General features: G+C 33.0%; 1 protein-coding gene across 1 annotated transcript; it reads right to left on the bottom strand.

The window, feature by feature from the left end:
• Positions 1 to 2,084: 2,084 nt before the first annotated feature.
• LOC127721878 (uncharacterized) lies at positions 2,085 to 5,401 on the bottom strand. The gene is made up of 2 exons (XM_052228719.1): positions 4,447 to 5,401; positions 2,085 to 2,099 (listed from the first exon to the last, which is right to left on the bottom strand). The coding sequence occupies exons 1-2, from the start codon at positions 5,368 to 5,370 to the stop codon at positions 2,085 to 2,087; spliced, it is 939 nt and encodes a 312-aa protein (XP_052084679.1). The 5' UTR covers positions 5,371 to 5,401.
• Between the last annotated feature and the right edge of the window lie 13,064 nt (positions 5,402 to 18,465).

Below are 18,465 nucleotides of genomic sequence, written 5' to 3' on the forward strand. Positions count from 1 at the left end.
CGATCTGATGCTATTTCCCAGTCTATTCATGAAAGTAAAAATATAGTATTTGTCATTTCTAAATCATTCACTGAAAAAACATGGGGAAAGTTCGAGATTCAAAGAGCAAAGTATGAAAAGTACACTGGACATCTGCAGCGTATTATTGTCATTACCAGAAACGTCCAAGTAGAGAACTTCCCAATCGAACTCGATTGTATTCTCGATGATGTCTTTCTTGTGACTTGGTCAGATCAGGAAATTGAAAATGGATGGGATAAGTTGAGAATGGCGTTGTTTTCAGACTATAGTTAACTTCAACAGTATTGCTGAATATGTTTCACAGGTTATCTTGCAGCCTTGCAGAACAGCTGCATTTCTTTAATAGGACTGCAAAAGGAATTGTAACTGCATTTTGGGATATAAGAAGATTGCAAAGAACTAATTGGGCTGTTCAGTAAAGCATAGAATTGACAACACTTTCGAGTTAGATTCGTATGTTATTATTACTGGTTATTTTCCAGTTTTTAAATTATCGTGCAATTTCATCTTCCCGTTAGAATAAATATCAATGCAATCGTCGAGTTCGCTGATATCAATTATATAGAAATACAGAATGATCAGGAATCTCAATATAATACAAGATTAATATTTATATATAAACATTCCAAAAAGGTATTGAATTTCAGATTTTACATAGAAGAAAATATACGAGCAAGCTATTTATCTTACCGATTCAACACTACAATATGGTCTGTGGATATTGCTTTTATTTTTTTATTAATATTGCTTTGTTTCATTTAAATAAAACCATATAATATATTATTTTCAAACACAAACATGTATGTACATTCACGGTACTACATTGTACAATATTAAGATACCCATATTTTCACATTGCACAAGGTCAGGTTTTTCTCTGACTGTTAATGACGTCTTTACACTTAACCAATTTGATGTTGAATGTATACTGATTGACATTATGGTCTTAAATACATGATTATTTTAGTTGTTATTGGATTGAATTAGCCGACAGTAACTGAGAATACTCTCAGATATGTACTTTGTGCTTGTTTTTCTTTTGGGAGGATTGTATAAATACCCTGCCACGTCCGATCTGTTTTTGTTAGATGTCTTGTTTCGATCTGATGAGTTACTGATTTTTGTGTTCTTATGTTGTACTATTACACCACCATTCCATATTAGGGGGAGGGGTTGACGCCATCGAACATGTTTCACTACGCTCCAATTTTTATATGCCTGTCCCAGGACAGGAAATTGCAGTTTAAAGATTGTCATTGGTTCATGATTGTCATTTTTTTGTTTTTGTAAATTCTTTTGTTATGAATTAGCTTGCTTTTAGAACTTAAAAGAGAGTACCAGGAAAGTTGTTGTTTCAATGTGTAGTTTTAAAAAACATCGTATCACGCGACAGTTTTCTATGCACATGGCTAGATAGTAACACGGGCAAATTAAGCAAATTTTATGACAAAAGTCTAGTTTACCTTTTTTCCAGTCACGAAAATATATTGTATGGTGATATCGTTCAAATGGTGATGTTTTCATGTAGATGATGTTGTACTGATCCCAACACTATATCAGGTGATATTTCTGTGTCAAATAAAATTGGAGTAAGTTGATTATTGAAATTGAATAAGAGTCAAGTTGACATAATATCTCCATTTAGTACATATAAATAGAAGTCTCTTCATATTTTTTTATTTGATATATTATCGTCATTCAAAAATATGAAAAGTTTAATAAATATGTAGAATTTTAATTAGGTATTCAACGTTTAGAATTTTAAACACAAGGAAACATAATCTGATATTTGAACATTGATTATTTCCGTGAAATTTTGCAGACAGTGCAAAAATTCATATTGTGATTTCAAAATGATTCACGTTAAAGGACTTTAATTTGTAATCGAAATGTTCTTGCAGTCAACATCTAAATACTTCAAATCGAATAAAACTATATTCTTGAAGCTGATCTCTTTGATAATGTATTTCATGTACAAAACTTGCATGTTTCCTAGATGAACTAAGCATTTTTTATAATCTATGGAAAATAAAGTACAACAAACTGATAAAGCAGTTTTTCATTTATCCTTTTGTTACCTAAACAAGAATTTTATTTGCTAGTTGTTACTATTGTTATTTTTCGGTAGGTAAATAATAAAGGTACTACTGATTTCATGGTCCCCGAAAACAAAGTTAGCATGGTTGTTTTTGTACACACTCAAATATAGATGCTGTATATGAGACCTTGCAGTTTCTATGTTTGCCAGTTCAAAAGTGGTGATAGATCCCTAAACACATTTTCAATTAATTAAACACAAATGCATTTTTAGTCGATTATTTTGGAACATTCAATAGGAGTTTAAAGTTGGGCTGCTGTTTCATTGACGTATACTCGTTTGTTCCTACTATATTTATGATACTCAAGATAGATGGTTTTGAAAGATCAAAGGAAACAAAATTAATGAGTTTATGATTTGAATATTCCGATCGACAACTTTGTTTGATTTGTGGCGATTTCGAACTTGACGTTTTTTCTTGTAATGACAATATTACGTGACATATTTTCTTGTATCTCAAAAGGTTGAGAACTTTGGGAATGCTTTCAGTTAATTTCAGTATTTTTACTATACTACATACAGTGTTTGAGCTGAGCCTAATATGTTGGAAATACCCCGATTTTGTCAAAAGTGAGAAAAGAAATATTGATGAAAAGATGTGAGCTACGAGAGCTAATCCAATGGATCTTTGGCAAAACTACTTTAATTTTTTCTGTTGTTTAATAACTAAAAGCGTCATATTTTTGTATTATTTCCATTTAAGTACGCGAAATCTCCTTTAAAAAGTTTTTTTTTAACAATTAAAACTCTGACCGGATGAATTAATAATAAGATTCAAATAAAGAGTCGCTGCAACAAAAGGTTACCCTTTCCTATAAAGAAAAATAATCCGTAAACAAAGCACACTGATTAGATAATTGATCCATTGTTTTAATCAACTATCTACGATTTATAGGTTAGTCAAAGCAAAAATTAACTGTCGCCGGTTAATTCTATAAGAATTCAATGACTTTCTTCTTCAATGTTAAAATTGCATAGTTTTGACAGCTTAAACATTCAATTCTCGCTCAGAAATATAATGAAATATAAACTGGTTTTCGTGTGACATTTTTTTTTTCATGTTTACAATAATTTTGTTAAGCATTATACAGTTCTTGTGGTTTCCGTTAATCTACTTGTCAGTGGGTGTTAATCCTCTTCTTCCCAATTGTAAATATGGCATGCAAAGAACTGCATGTAAACATAGAAGATTTGCATCCGTTAAATTTAGATCAACACCATTTACTGTACATGAAATTTGACTCGAATTCGAAGTTTATCTTGAAGTATAACTGGAATTGCAACTCAAACTTCAAGCATAACCCTAACTTCAACTCGAACTCGAACTGAAAGTAGAAGATGAATTGGAATTCTAAATCGAAATCAAACACGATATCTAAATCAATGGTTAGTCACACTCCTCATTGACGTCTGAGTTTTGATAAACCGTTTGGTGTCTTCCACTTCCTTTGAACTCAGTATTCAAACTGGGTTGGAAATATCAACATAATTTTTATTAACAACGAATAACAAATTAATGTATATAAGTTATGTACTAAGTTAGGAATATGACAGGTTTTTTTTTTTCATTTGTTTGATGTTTTTGATGAAGCCATTTGATAAAGGACTTTCAGTTTTGAAGTTTCCTTTGAGTTCCGTGTTTTTGCTTTTTTACTTTTTATGAATGCAATCATATATCAAAACATTGATAGTAAAGATTTTTTTCACTTTCCGTTCATATTTAGGACAATGCTAGATAGTTACTTCATTTCCTCTCAATACTTGTGTAAGTAATTCCAAGGTGCACAATAACTGTTTGATTTTGAACATTATCTATGATTTTGTGTTTAGCCAAATTGTAAAGATACATATTAACAAAGTATCTGCGCACGGAATACAAGCACACGATTGCATAAGTTAATACAATATTTAGACACCCGTCATATCCTGGGCATTCTCATTCAGAGTGGATGCTATACAATGAATGAGGGAACTTGAGGAAATAATTTTGAACATTTTACCACAATTGTTGCAAAACTTAACCCCTAGAATCTCCCATCATGTACCATTTTATTCCCATGCTCGGATAATCACAATTCTGAATGCAATCAGTATGCCATCACCATTATATTATGTTTAATCATTTTCATAATTTCCATTTACAACAAAAAATATTACATCAGGATGTCTGTCATTTTAACGACATGTATTTTTCCGTAGTTCTCATTTTTGCCACATCCAATAAACAAATATCCTTCACTGTCAAAGCATAAACTATAGGGATAATAGAGGCCCAAGTCTTTGAAAATGAACTGCAGTCCAAGTAAATCTCCTTTCGAATTCATAACCTGTAGTGCATCATTACCACGATCGGAAACTACAATGTTATCACTTGGTGAAATAGTAATTCCCACTGGTTGAAATGTTACTATATCTGTTTGTCCATCATAGGTAAATTTTAAGCGGCCATTTCTATCTACAGCTACCATTCTACCGTTGATGTCACTGTCAAAACGATCAATAACATAGACAACATTTCGAGAATCAGTGCGAATTCTTCCTGCATAACTGAACAATTTATTCCCTTTTTTGTCAAATTCTAATGTTACTTTCCGTTGATAATCACTACCAAAAATTATAACTTGTCGGACCGAAAAATCGTTGGCTGGATGCGGTGGTCCTTGTTCCCGTAATCCAACTATTACTTCATTGTCCTTGTTTACATGTATGGCCAATGGTTTCATCGGGGACAGATCTAAACCAGTTTTTACTTCATACTCAGATGATAAAATTTGAATGTTGTTGGTATTATGGTCTATGAAAAGTATTTCACCATCTTTGTTTATTGCAATGTCAAATATATTTGTTTTACGCGTCTGCAATATCTTTATTGCTGATTTCAAAAGTTTACCTTTCACAAATTGATTTTCCTCAGACGGTACACGACAATAGGTAAAGTAAACTAAATCGTCATCCGTGCAAAGTAAGGTATGAATAGCAGGTAGAGTAGTTGTGTATGAATTGAAAACTGATGAAATAACTGCTGACGTTACCTCTTCGGAACCTTGTGATGAATTCCTGGTATCCTGAATAGAAACAACGTTATGTTCTTGCACAGATTGAAGACCTTGGTGAACAGTAACTTCACAGGAGTTACAAATGCGAATATTGCAATCTTCGCATTTCCATTTAATGTCTTTTTCTATGCAAAAATAGCATGAAACTGGCACTTGGGCTTTTCTTATACTTGAGGATTTAATTGATATCGCCATTTCTACAGTTAAAAATACATGAAGCCACGTGTATCACTTCATTATTATTTGTCACTACATAAACATTGTCAAGGATCAATAATTCACGCAAATGTAATTTCTATATTGAAAAATTTAAAGTCCGATCTTTCCACGGTATAAAGATAAAGAACTGATATTTTCTATACGTGTATACATATTTATGAATGAAAAACGTTGTGTTGTACACATCAATGACCCTTCAGCTAAGAACAAACAACGGGGTCGTACTAGTTTTTTTCTATCTCAACTCTTCCCTTTTTTTAACCTGCAGAAAACTAGCAAAAGGTACGTAAAAAAACTGTTCACTGCAAAATAGTACATACAAGTATTTATACAAATGAATAAAATTAGACACGGGATATACGCCACTGAGATGGCAACCCAACGATACCAATTACCAAAAGACATCTGGGACATCTAGAGGGCATCATATAGTCTTCAACAATAGACCAGTGTTTATACAATATGTATCTAGATCGAAATAAGATGTGTTATGAGTGCCAATGAGACAACTCTCCAATCCAAGTCACAATGTGTAAAAAGTAAACAATTTGGGTCAAATTATGGCCTTCAACACGGAGCCTTGGCTCCCACCGAACAGCAAGCTATAAAGGGTTCAAGGTGATATTGATAATTATCCGGATTCCTTTTATGCCCATACCTTTCTGTTTGTTCATGCTGCATGCTTTACATTTCAAGTGACTTCAATATGGCTGACTCTAGCATTTACAGTTGATCGTTACATCATGATATGTCATCCGTTCAAAGCAGAAAGGTGGTGTACCGTAGATGGGTAATATTTGGGCTTGTGCTAGCAGTAATAGCATTTAATTTTATCAGATTCTTTGAAATGGCTTAATTCAATCAAAAAGATATATTTACAAAAACAAGTAAACATACAATAAACGAATAAATTAGATCTATGACACAATATAAATACAATGTCAAATAAAAAAAGGGGGAAATGTAAAACAATGTCAAAAAGACAACTATAACCTTGGACAAAAAGGCGTTAAATAAATTAACGTACACAGATAAATTTAAAATAATTTTGTTGTAAGGAGTACGGAAATATTTTTTACAAAATAAATACATTTGTTGTTCATAGTACGAGAACAGAAGTGGAAATTTATCGTCATACTAAATACTTATCAAAGGTGGTTCATATCAAAAATAGTGAGACGAGATATAACACAAAAAAAGGTAAACAATGAATAACAAAAATGCATTGTTGTTAGTACGCAAATATTTTTTACAAAATAAATAAATTTGTTGTTCATAGTACGAGAACAGAAGTGAAAGTTTATCGTCATACTAAATACTTATCAAAGGTGGTATATATTAAAAATAGTGCGACGAGATATAACACAAAAAAGGTAAACTATAAATAACAAAAAGGCATTACAAATTGTGTCAACAGGTCAAATTAACAAGAGAGTACTGGCAGTTTCTGAAATCTAGTCAAAAGCCAAAAACAATTAATAATAACAAAAATGATGCATCAGAGACTAAAATCAATTAGAACACATCCCAGAGATTTAGTGTTTTAACGTCATGGACAGTCAAAGAAGACATGACTTGTGTAATGCCAAAACAAAAGTATCGACAGGCAGTCAGATAGTTAGGATTTAACCTTATGATAAATATGTATAATGTTATATATAGATAAAGCAATAGCTATATAGAAAATGAACATCTTATTAAAACATTAATAAGATAACCTTTACTAATAAGTTTGTTTAAAGGTTCGATGAGTTTACACGGACAAAAAATCGTCTCTTTTGTCGTAAATTTTAGTATGGAGTTTACCTTTAGAAAATTGAAATGTCTAAATCTAGAAAAGGACAATTACTGCTGTTTATGTTAGATTTATTTAAAGTAGGTTCCTTTGGGTAAATTTCGGTAGTATATTTAGAGAACTCTGGATTATTTAACGAAAAAATATCATCAAGTTAACGGTAGGTATTGTTGAATGTGTCAACCAAATGTAACAATGACGTGTCTTCACTGATTGGTAATAAACTGAGATTCATAGCAATACAGGAATAAATCTACTATTAAAGGGGTGCAATTAGTGTCCATAGGAATACCTACTACCTGTCGATACACTTTATCGCCGAAACATACATATATGTTGTCCAGGAGAAAATTTAACGTTGCAATCATATCTTCCAGTAATTGCATCTAGCATACTTTCCTTTTTCGTTACAGAAAAGGGCTTTAAACGAGTTACAGCAAATAAATTTACAACGAGATTTTTCCAAAGACCATTTAATTAAATATGAAAACTTTTTCTTGATAAGATTGTGTGGAAGTGTAGTGTAGAGAGTAGAAAAATCATAACTGTCAACAGAACTTAAAGGACCATCAAAAGCACTTATTTTATCTAAAACCTCTAAAGAATTTTTAACACTCCAAAAATAATTAATACCATTATTTTCATAAGCTTTATTACAAAAGTTAATAACAAGTTCTTTGATAGTAGTAAGGGAGGTAGTTAGAAGCACTGACAGATAAGTAGTAGAACACTTACTAGATGCGGAGATTAAACGAAATTTAAATGGTTGTTTGTGTAATTAAGGTAACCTGTACATAGTCGGGACTTTCAAATGTTCGGAAGAGGCTCTTTAAGCTCGGAATATGCAGTGATATGCTTGTTTACAATTTGGCTCTCTGTGGAGCGTACGGACCTGAATGTAGAAGAATTGATCATTTCGTTTTGGAGAACTTCCGTGTATATGCGTCACACCACCACTACATTATTGGCTGCTTTGTCTGCCGGAACGAACACAGGCTGCTGTAGAATTTATATTAAAAATACGATTTTTGAAGCACGTAGATATCCTAGAAGTAGGGCTTTTTTTTAATTTCTTTCAATTACGTAATATCATAATTATATAAATAGGGGTATAGAAAAAAAGACCGGAGGTTGTAACATTGAACAAGGATCACAATTACGGAATAAGAAAAAATAGGCAAATAAGTAAAGAGAACTCGTACAAAGCGATTTCAAAAATGAAAGTGGAGTATGTCATTGCGGCAAAAAATCTTAATGGCAATTTTCATAATGTTGTGTGAACACTGGTTTGACCCATCTGCTGCAAAATGACTTAATTATTGGTCTATGATGATAAGGAGATGATATGGGTATAGAAATATGTCTTCCCTAGTCCGACAGATAAACCCTTGCTAAGACCGGTTTTTCATACAGCTGGATGTATACATATGCATCTTTGTAGGGTAAAATGGGGATTTTTACCCATCCCCATTTTTACCCATATCCAACATATATTGTACCTTAAATAACAAGTGGCAATCCATATATCTCGCCCTTCCTACTTATTATACAGAACCTGGGACTATTATACTATTATTATGTCCCAGACAGAACCTTAATATGGTGCTAATCATTGATATATTCTCATCCTTACTTATGAGTTCGAATGTCCCTTTGGTATATTTCGCCTCTCTTAATATGCTTAAAATATTTGCCATTGGACATTCAGCAAGAAACAATTAAACTATAATTCTGTGCAATATATACAAAAGAATTTTCACACATCTCTTTGACCTTTTTGAAAGAAAATTTACTTTGAAAAAATTTGCCAAAGACGATCTGTTAATTTCATGGTGAAAAGTTTGATTTGAAGGTCTCATTAGACCTTGAATATCGCAGTCATCTCTGCAAGACCAACACAATGTACAAATTTAAAGATGGTGAGTAGAAAGATTTGTTGGTGTTACAAAGATATTGATTTGCCTTTCAACCATGATAGCTGTTTGTGAAATCAATTTCACAACACTTAATATGAAAATAAGTTTTCTTGAAAAATATAATGCTTACAAGCAAATGGTGTGAACTATCAGGACTTGTTTCAATACAAACAAAAAGTATCAGGATAGATCACATACTTTTCAAGTTGTTACCACATATTCCTAGATACATCTACATGTATGGTAGTCACAGTTTTCAACACATTTTTGTTGTTTTTACAAGAGTGCACAAGCTGAAATGTCTTACCTGCTTTACTGCAAGATTGATTTTATGTTGATATTTCTAAAGATAAAGTTTTACTACAAGTATCACAAAAACATAATATTATCAATGATCCATGAAAATGAGGCCAAGGACAACAGATATACATGTATAATGGACGAAAAGTTTGTAACATAAGGCATCTGAATACAAGGTATTGAGCTTCCAGGTCTTCTGCCTCCTGAAATATAAAGCTTTATATAAATAGTTTATGCCCACTCCAAATTGTAATACCTATGTCTCGCATTGTCACTTTCGTCGCAGGCAAGAAAAAAACGTTGTTGGGTTGATGTTTTGTTTATGAATACTCCATATTTCTCCTGCAATCTTTTAAGGGATTTTTGGGTACCAAAATTTGCAAATCTAGTAATGTGAAAGTCTATTGTTAATGTCATTCAGGTGATTAATCAAACATACATAGAATTCTCAGATTTGTACTTTGTGTCTTTTTTGTTGTTAGGGATGTATAAATACCCTGCCAAGTCCGGTCTGTGTTTTTGTTAGATGTTTTTTTGCTTTGTATTGATCTGATGAGTTAAGCCCTTTTCAACTGATTTTTATAGTTTTTTATATGTTGTACTGTAACACCAATGTCCCAGGTTAGGGGTGAGGGTTGAGTGCACACACACAAGTTTAATCCCGCCATATTCCTTTTTTGCGTGTCCAAAGTCCGGAGCCTGTAGTTCAGTGGTTTTCGTTGGTTCATGTCTGTCATATTTGTTTTTCATAAACTGTTTTGTTATAAATTAGGCTGTAAGTTTTCTAAATTGAATTGTTTCATATTTTTCATGTCGGGGTCTTTCATAGCCAACTATACGGTATGTTTTTTTTTTCTCGTTGTTGAAGGTCATACAGTTGCCTATAAATGTTTACATCCACTTCATTTGATCTTTGGCGGATAGTTGTCTTAATGGCAATCATACCACATCTCCTTATTTTTATAATAATTCAAATGAGATAAAAATTGTGCAGACAGGATTATTTTCATTTTACTCTTAGAAATATTTGCAAGTTTAATTTTATGTTTATGAGGTCATACTTTTTTTTAAGTATCATTTGCGGAAATCAATGTTGCAATACCCATTAATCGGAGTTCATATCCAATTTTACAAAACAATATTTATCTGATTTTAGCAATCTGGGGCTCTTTTCACAAAAAATCTTACGACTAAAATTAATCGTTAGTTATACTGAAATGTTCATGACTTACAATTGTTTTTACTCGTAAGATTTTTTGTGAAATGAGTCGCTGGATCATTGTGATAGGTAATGATGTTTGCAGTTAGTGAGACACTAGTTATTCCAAAAAATATATAATTTGTTTGATAGTTCTGTTTGGTTGCTATCTCACTGAACTATATTCCAAATCTTCGTTTATCCAGAAAAGACTTTTGAAATAGCTGCTGATTAGCATGTGGATGGACAACGAATGCCAAAAGTTGTAAAATAATTCAAATGGCCATTTGGGTCAGGTGCTTGTCATTCGTGAGATGATACACGAGAGAAAGGCATGTGCATTTACCACAACTGCCACCTGGTATTATGTTTTTCAAAATATACAAATCTCATTAGCTTAATTTGGTAAGACAACTGCATATATTGCAGTTTTCATGTCATGTACCATGTTTGTAGCAAAATTCACTACAGGTAGCAAAAAATAAATGATTCATTTTTTTACACATTTTTTTCTTCAAATATCTAATAGATCAAAGATATTAAACATTAATTTACATTGTATATTCTCATATTGACATGTAATCGTGTACAATCATTTTAAAACTGATCAGCTCCATATTTTCATTATTTCTATAACAATATTTTTTTTTATTCTTCGTTAGTGTTCTTAAAATGAATTAATATTCTCTATTCATCATTGAGACATGTAGGTAAAGTACGTAGGTCCTTTTGATCTTGGATTTTTACATGGATTTTGACAGCATTTGCATATTGTTCCCAAGTGAAGTAGATCTCGGCTTCTAGTGTGGATTCTGACAGCACAATGCATATAGTCACCAAATATACTGTAGTTGATCTTGAATTATCATGTTGATTCTGACAGTACTTTGATTATACATGTAGTTCCCTTTATTGTTGATCTTGGCTTTCAATGTCGATTCTTAAGTTTCAGCCCTTAACATATAATTCCCAATTGCAAGACAAGTTGATCTTGGCTTCTCATGTGAATTCTGTCAGTACTTTGCCAATAGTTCCCAAGTAAAGATGAACATTTCAGAACCTTTAACAACACATCACTACTTCCTCTTACATGTATCATACAACCCAGTATTCAGTATTTGAAGCCTGGAATTAAATTTCAGAGTTATTCTGTAATTTTTTTAAGCCATGATTGACATTTGACTGCATAATATAATTCATCATTTAAAAAAAGAGGAAGAAGCTAATGTGATGAATAATGAGCCAACAAAATAGAATTCCACATGTACATGCATGACATGTATAAATAGTGATTTATTTCTTTTTTTATCACGAACACCTCTTAACCTGTTCAGAATACATACTTCTCAGGCCAGGCTGTTTGGCTACTAGGGACAAGTAATTTCATTTTTAAATTCTAAAATGCAACTATATTTTTACTCCCCATCAACCAATGTTGAGGTTACTTGTACATAAAAGAAAAACTTCCAATTTTCAATGTCCAATGTACCTATTTTTTATTTGAATGTTACAGGAACCACACATTTTTTTATTTGACCTGAACCTGACCTGTTTAAAAAATACATTATTTAGTAAGTTTTTTTTTTCTTTCTAAAAATCTTTAAAAAAAAGTTGTTTCACTATGGAAACTATGAAATATGTTTGTATTATTGCAAAGTAGTAAAAAAAAAAACACACACACACAAATTTGACTTCAACAGAATTCTGAATCTTTTTAATAAATTTGAAACACATTGTTTGCTCTGAACAAAACCATACCTCTTAACAAACATGCTCAAGTGCCTTTATCATGCTATTTAAATAACAAATGAATAATGTTAAAACAATACAAATATTATACCTTTAGTTTAATGTTTCATTTAGGTATATAATGTATACGACGCCCGACAAGTAGAAACGGCCATTATGGCAAATATTATGTATTTCAATTTTTTTTATTATCTAAACAGATAATACTTATGCCATCTTAATGTAAAAAAAAATTGACAACGATCGGTGAAAAACTAGTTGAGAAATTTAAATTTTGATTCCACATAAAATTTGTTCTAACGTAAAAATAAATCAGTATAACGTTGGAATCGAATACGTACTTGACGTCGATTTAATAATAAGTTTGCTGCCATTTAAAGGTTAACTCTTCTCCTGGTGCTTGACAAAATGCAGTCTGTTATTCCTTACTAATAAATGAACTGAATTTTGAATATAGATATTCCTGCCTGGACTGTAAAAGTCCGGCTGCAGGAATAACTTCAGGACTGCGCACGCGTTCATCGGGATCATCCCACAAATGTTCTATCTCGTGATTTGGACGGCCAAGGGAGCACTGTTATGTTCTGGTTGGCTAGAAAGTCAACAGTAACATGATCTGTGTGCGGCCGAGCGTTGTCTTGCTGTAAAACTTCCATACGGGGGTTCATTACGGCAGTGTATCAAGTGGCATTTATGTTACCGGGTGTGTGCACCAGATGAGTTTTTACTCTAGACACGTGTATGGTCATCTCTTCTCTGCAGCATGAATCTCGCCTCTAGTTTTGTAGGTCCAAGTTCCTTATTCCGTTGCACCATCATACCCTTGCAAGTCGATGCTGGCGTCTCAGTACTACGCCAAATTAAGGACGTCTGACCAGTGAACTGTTTTCGCGAAGACGGTTTCTAACTGTCAGTGCCGATATTCGTCGGAGACCTGGGACACGTTCACAGTCCTATTTCTCAGGTGAGGTACCCGGATGGTCATATTCTACATTTCCGACTACATCATCAGCTATAAGTTCAATATATCACGGTGTCAAATAGAAATTTAACAACCTCTCATTTTCTTGACATTGAGAAACCAGAAGATATAGCTACAGCTTTTTGTGAGATATCATAGATTAATAAAATAATGAATTGTTCTTGTCATAATAACGCATGAAAATGAAACCATTTTATTTAATTTTTTTCTTTTTAATAACAAAATTTACAATGTATACTTACACTTAAAACTATTAAAAGGGTCAAATTATTGTCGAAGAACACGAAACGGAACTCTTCTAACACCCTTTATAGCATAGCGTAAATTAATTTGAATCCTTGCATGTGTAAAACTGTTGGCAGACTTTCTAGTTGACTTCAAGATTGATAAAAAAAACTATCTTATGTCATACGTACCGTACTTGAAAAAAAAAGAAAGGAAAAAAAACATAAGACTAATGAAACCGTCGTTTCATACGCATTTAGTTGGAACCATCGTTACAATTGGATTGGTGTGATTTTAAGCCAGGGTTCTATACATTGTACTTTGCTACTTTTAAGCTTTTGGTTTAGGTATAGAGCAAAAAAAAATTTTTTTTAGCTGGGAAGATTTCCCAGGGGCTAAATTAAGTTATCATTGTTCGCTTCTGTAATCTCCAGTTTTTTACTATCATCGCTTTACGCAGTTACTACCATCATTTCTTTTTACTACTTTAAAGGTAGAAGGGAGGCGGTCGAATTTAAAAACGATAAAAAGTTTTACAAATTTGCCAAAATATAGCTTATATCATGTTTTTTTCCTCTAAACAAATATGATTAAAAGGATGGGTCAGAGTTTGTTTTCAAGCTTAAGGTTGGGCAAAATTGTCAGATTTCCCAAAGATTATACATGCAAAAAAAACATTTTTATGTAAATAGAAAGACAACTAAGATACATGTAGAATTATGAAATAAAATATGAGAAGATAGCTCTTAAAATGTACTTTCAGAAAATAAAAGACAAATTAGGGACACATAACTCGTTTCTTGGTAAAAACAAATTAGGCAAACTTACTATCATTCCTTTACAAAAGTTGAGTTATCTGAATTATTTCCCCTTATATAGTTATGTTGAGAAAAATTATTATTGATTCAAACAAAAAAAAACGTATTGTAAAAACAGACGTAATAATATTAAGATAAAGCGCATAATTTTCTTTTTTTTTAAATAAACAGACTTACAAATTTAAAGATTGCTCTCTCTCTCTCTCTCTCTCTCTCTCTCTCTCTCTCTCTCTCTCTCTCAAAATTTGCATATTTCATTAAATAAATTGACCGATTGTTTCCTGCTATATTACAATTCAAGATGGCGGAAGACATAAAATCTACCTTAACAACGGATGATAAGGTCTAAACCTGAGATTATTATAACATATTTGTCTCGGCCTAAAACTAGTATGATGATTGGTTTCCCAACAAAGAATTTAATATCACCTGCTAAGTTTTGACTGAAAACTATATAAAGAAATATAAAAAGAAAAAATATTTCAACCATCTTGAGAATATAGTAACCAGCGTTACGCTTCATTTTTTTTTTTTTTTATTAAGTTTTGGATTTTCGAATATATGGTCTCGAGCATCACTGAAGAGTCATTTATTGTCGAAATGCGAATCTGGTGCAGAAAAAATTAGTAACGTTAATGTTATTACTTCATGTATTATCAGTTTAATATCAAATCATATTGCATTAACACTAAGCTTCATTTCTGCAGTGAAAGCTTAAAGCAGGAAGAACTCTCCATTGTTTAAAAGTGTCTTAAATCCACATTTCGTGTTGAAATAATCGTACGTAATTGGTGATATTGCTTTTTTCAATCAAAATACCAAATAAAAGAAAGTAGGTTATCCAGAAAATAAAACTCACACTTGAGGTGTAACATCTGGTCAACTTAAATTTGTTTTATGTAAAAACTGAGCAAAAATCTCTCTTGTTTTTCATGAAAATGTGTAAGCGTCATTGATGAAATAAAACATTGTAAAAAATAAGGCCAAACAATGTTATACAAACATCATGACAGGAAATTGAGGGTATGGACATTTCTCGTATTTTTAATTAGTTTTTATGACCTCAGGTCAGCCGGTGTAACTCATTCATAAAAAAAAAAACTCGAGTTTGGTGTTTGTTTTAGAATATAGTAAAGTGCTTTCGACCTTTGGAACTGTTGGATTTCATATTTCTTAATTGTGAAGAATGCACGTAAAACATGTCCTTAGAAAGCGAGTGTCCTATATGATTTACTTACAGTTCAAAACAAACAATTTCTATAAATAAGTTACAACGACCGTGAAGCACGTTTATCAGCTTGACAGAATATTTGATTTTATTAGAGAATCAAAATAGGCCAAGTTTAAAGTTAGTACAAATAACTTCAAGACTCCGCCTACTTCAAAACGAATAACCAAAACATCGTAGGTGTTGTTATCCTGACAATCGTGCATGAACATCCACAATGAACCTGCTAAGTATTACATTACAAAATATCTTTACAAATGATGCATCTAAAGCAGGAGGGGTCCGAAATTATTTGTTAAGCTAGATAGTCATTTTTCTCGTCTTATTTTCAAACCGTTTTTAATAAAAGAAAATTTTTTATACAAACTCCTGTAAAACATTTTAAGACGATCATCAAAACTCGGGGGGGGGGGCCTCGGTGGCCAAGTGGTCTAAGTAGTTCTACTACTGTAATCACTAGCCAGTCAACACTGAGGTTGTGAGTTCGAACCCCGCTCGTGCGGGTGCACTCGACTCCAGTCTTAATTGACTAGGATTGTCAGTTTTCCTATCGAAGGTCGGTGGTTTTCTCCGGACACTCCGGCTTCCTCCACCTATAAAAACTGACCGCCACGAAATAGCCCAAATGTGGTGCTTAAAAGTGGCGTTAAAACACCAACAATCAATCAAAACTCGGGGTAAGAGATCAGGGGTGTAGCTGGACTTAAATAAAGTGCAATCATAACTAACGACCATTTTATGCAGAAAATGATTACTTTTTTCGGGGCATTTTCCCGGTATGCCATGCTTTTGAAATTCATATCACTCCTTCACGCCCAAACTCCTATTTTGTGAATACTTGTGGACTTTATAGTGATTCGGCAAGGGAGGAGGCTATGGACCGCTCAAAGTCCCCAACTGGTCCAGGGTAGCACCCTAGTCGGGGATCCAGGGCAGCATCGTATACGGTGGTCCAGGGAAGCGAATCCCCATGAAGCTCCGGGCATATGAGTAATTACAGTGACTGCTTTGAACATGAGAAATACCCTATCTGTTTCTTACTATACCATATTTTCATGAAACGATAGTAAAAGTCTAGTGAGTTCCGTAATTTTCTGCTTATATTAGTAACATGGTTATTTTCAAATATAAAATAAATTTTATAAAACGGGAAGACCAGGAAGAGTCGACAACCGAAGCGTTAATCAATGGACAATTGACAAACCCGGGAACAGATAAGACACAAAAGGAGAAACAAAAACATTCAACATTGAAAACTAAATACAGATGAAAAACACGGACCCAAAACAACAATGTGGCGACCTCCGGTGCTCCGGAAGGGTAAGCAGTTACTGCTTCTTGTAAGACACCCGTAGTGTTTCTCACGAAAGTCATTCTCAAATCAAATGAGAGGCTTCTACGATAACGGTAGAAGGTCATTTGGGACACAGATACCCCAGGTGAATTAATAGTCTTTTGGACGAACGGACAATAGGAATACGAAATCTAACGGCCACCTTTAAGTCTTGACTTATAAGTAAGGGAAATAAATCTGAGATGTTTTCAAGGTGATTGTTTGAGCCTGTATTATTAAATGTTAATACTGCATGTAAGACTTAAAGTATATTAATATCGAAAGTCAATATATCTATTTTTGCCAAGGCAAATGATCGCAGAACTCTCTCGGTGTTGATATCCATTTCTTTGTGAACATGTATGAGCGCCAACGAAGATAGTCTGTCCTGTACCATGGTTGAACGGAGAAGTTTTCGGTCGCCGTAATGCACTAAATGACCGTTCAGTAGTTGATGTTGTTACTGGCATTGTAACTAGAATTGAGAAGATTGCGAATATTGAAGGATGTATAGTTCCTTATTGGTCACTGCTAGAGACGACATCAGAGATTTGGGCTTTAAACACCGCCGACACGATAATCTGTAAAGACTAAAAACTATCCGTAATTCAATTTCAGAATTATTTTTTTTGTGAAAAAAATGTGCAAGCAAATGATTTTTTGCGTAAAGGCAGCTACGCGCCTGGAGATTTAGGCACAACATTTGAAAATTGTGTTTCCATAGAAATTTTGTATAAGATAAACTTTTCACACATAGATATGTCTCGCCTGTATGTAATTTTGATAGTAAAAGCAAATGTTGACATTAAAATGGAATTACTTTAACATGAAAATAAGAAAAATGTTCGAAGTCAATGAACCATGAAGATGCATGTCTATATAATCTCCCTGGAAATGAAATATGCCTATTCTAATACAACTGCATACCATATATCATTGATATATCCAACTAATAAGTAGTTCCCCTTAAACTGACCTGATCAATATAAACTATGCAAAAGTTCAATGTCAATGAACCATGACTGAGGGGGCGAGGCCAAAAAATCTCCAGGGAAATGAGAGGTCTGCCATGATTGTGATTCGTTTTAAGCATAAAAGAGGTCGTTGATTTCTCGTTTGGAATATTTGACACTTTGTAATGCCGGGTCCTTTATAGCTGACTATTCGATATCAGATGTGGCCCTTGTTGAAAACCATACGTTGACCTATAGTTATCAACATCTTCGTCCTTTGTTCTCTGGTCGCTGGTCTCTTTTAGATGGGTGTTTTATTTGCAACCTTACCTCATTTCCTTATGTTCATATTTACAATATGTGTTTATATTATGCTGTTACACCTTTGTCACGGGTAAGGGGACGGTTATGCTGTTACACCTTTGTTACGAATAAGGAGACGGTTGAGCACCAACAAAAACGATGAACCTCGCCACGGCATTTACGAGTATGTGTTTACTTTATGACAGGAGACTGTCATCCAGTGACTGTCGTTATTGCTGTCTTTTATATTTGTTTTCGTTTATTGTTTTAC

The sequence above is a fragment of the Mytilus californianus genome, unplaced genomic scaffold (assembly GCF_021869535.1).
Source record: "Mytilus californianus isolate M0D057914Y unplaced genomic scaffold, xbMytCali1.0.p SCAF_1, whole genome shotgun sequence".
Taxonomy (NCBI): Eukaryota; Metazoa; Mollusca; class Bivalvia; order Mytilida; family Mytilidae; genus Mytilus; species Mytilus californianus.

What these genes read in the sequence shown, in the direction of transcription:
- LOC127721878 (XM_052228719.1), bottom strand. Translation starts at nt 5,370, where the DNA reads ATGGCGATATCAATTAAATCCTCAAGTATAAGAAAAGCCCAAGTGCCA.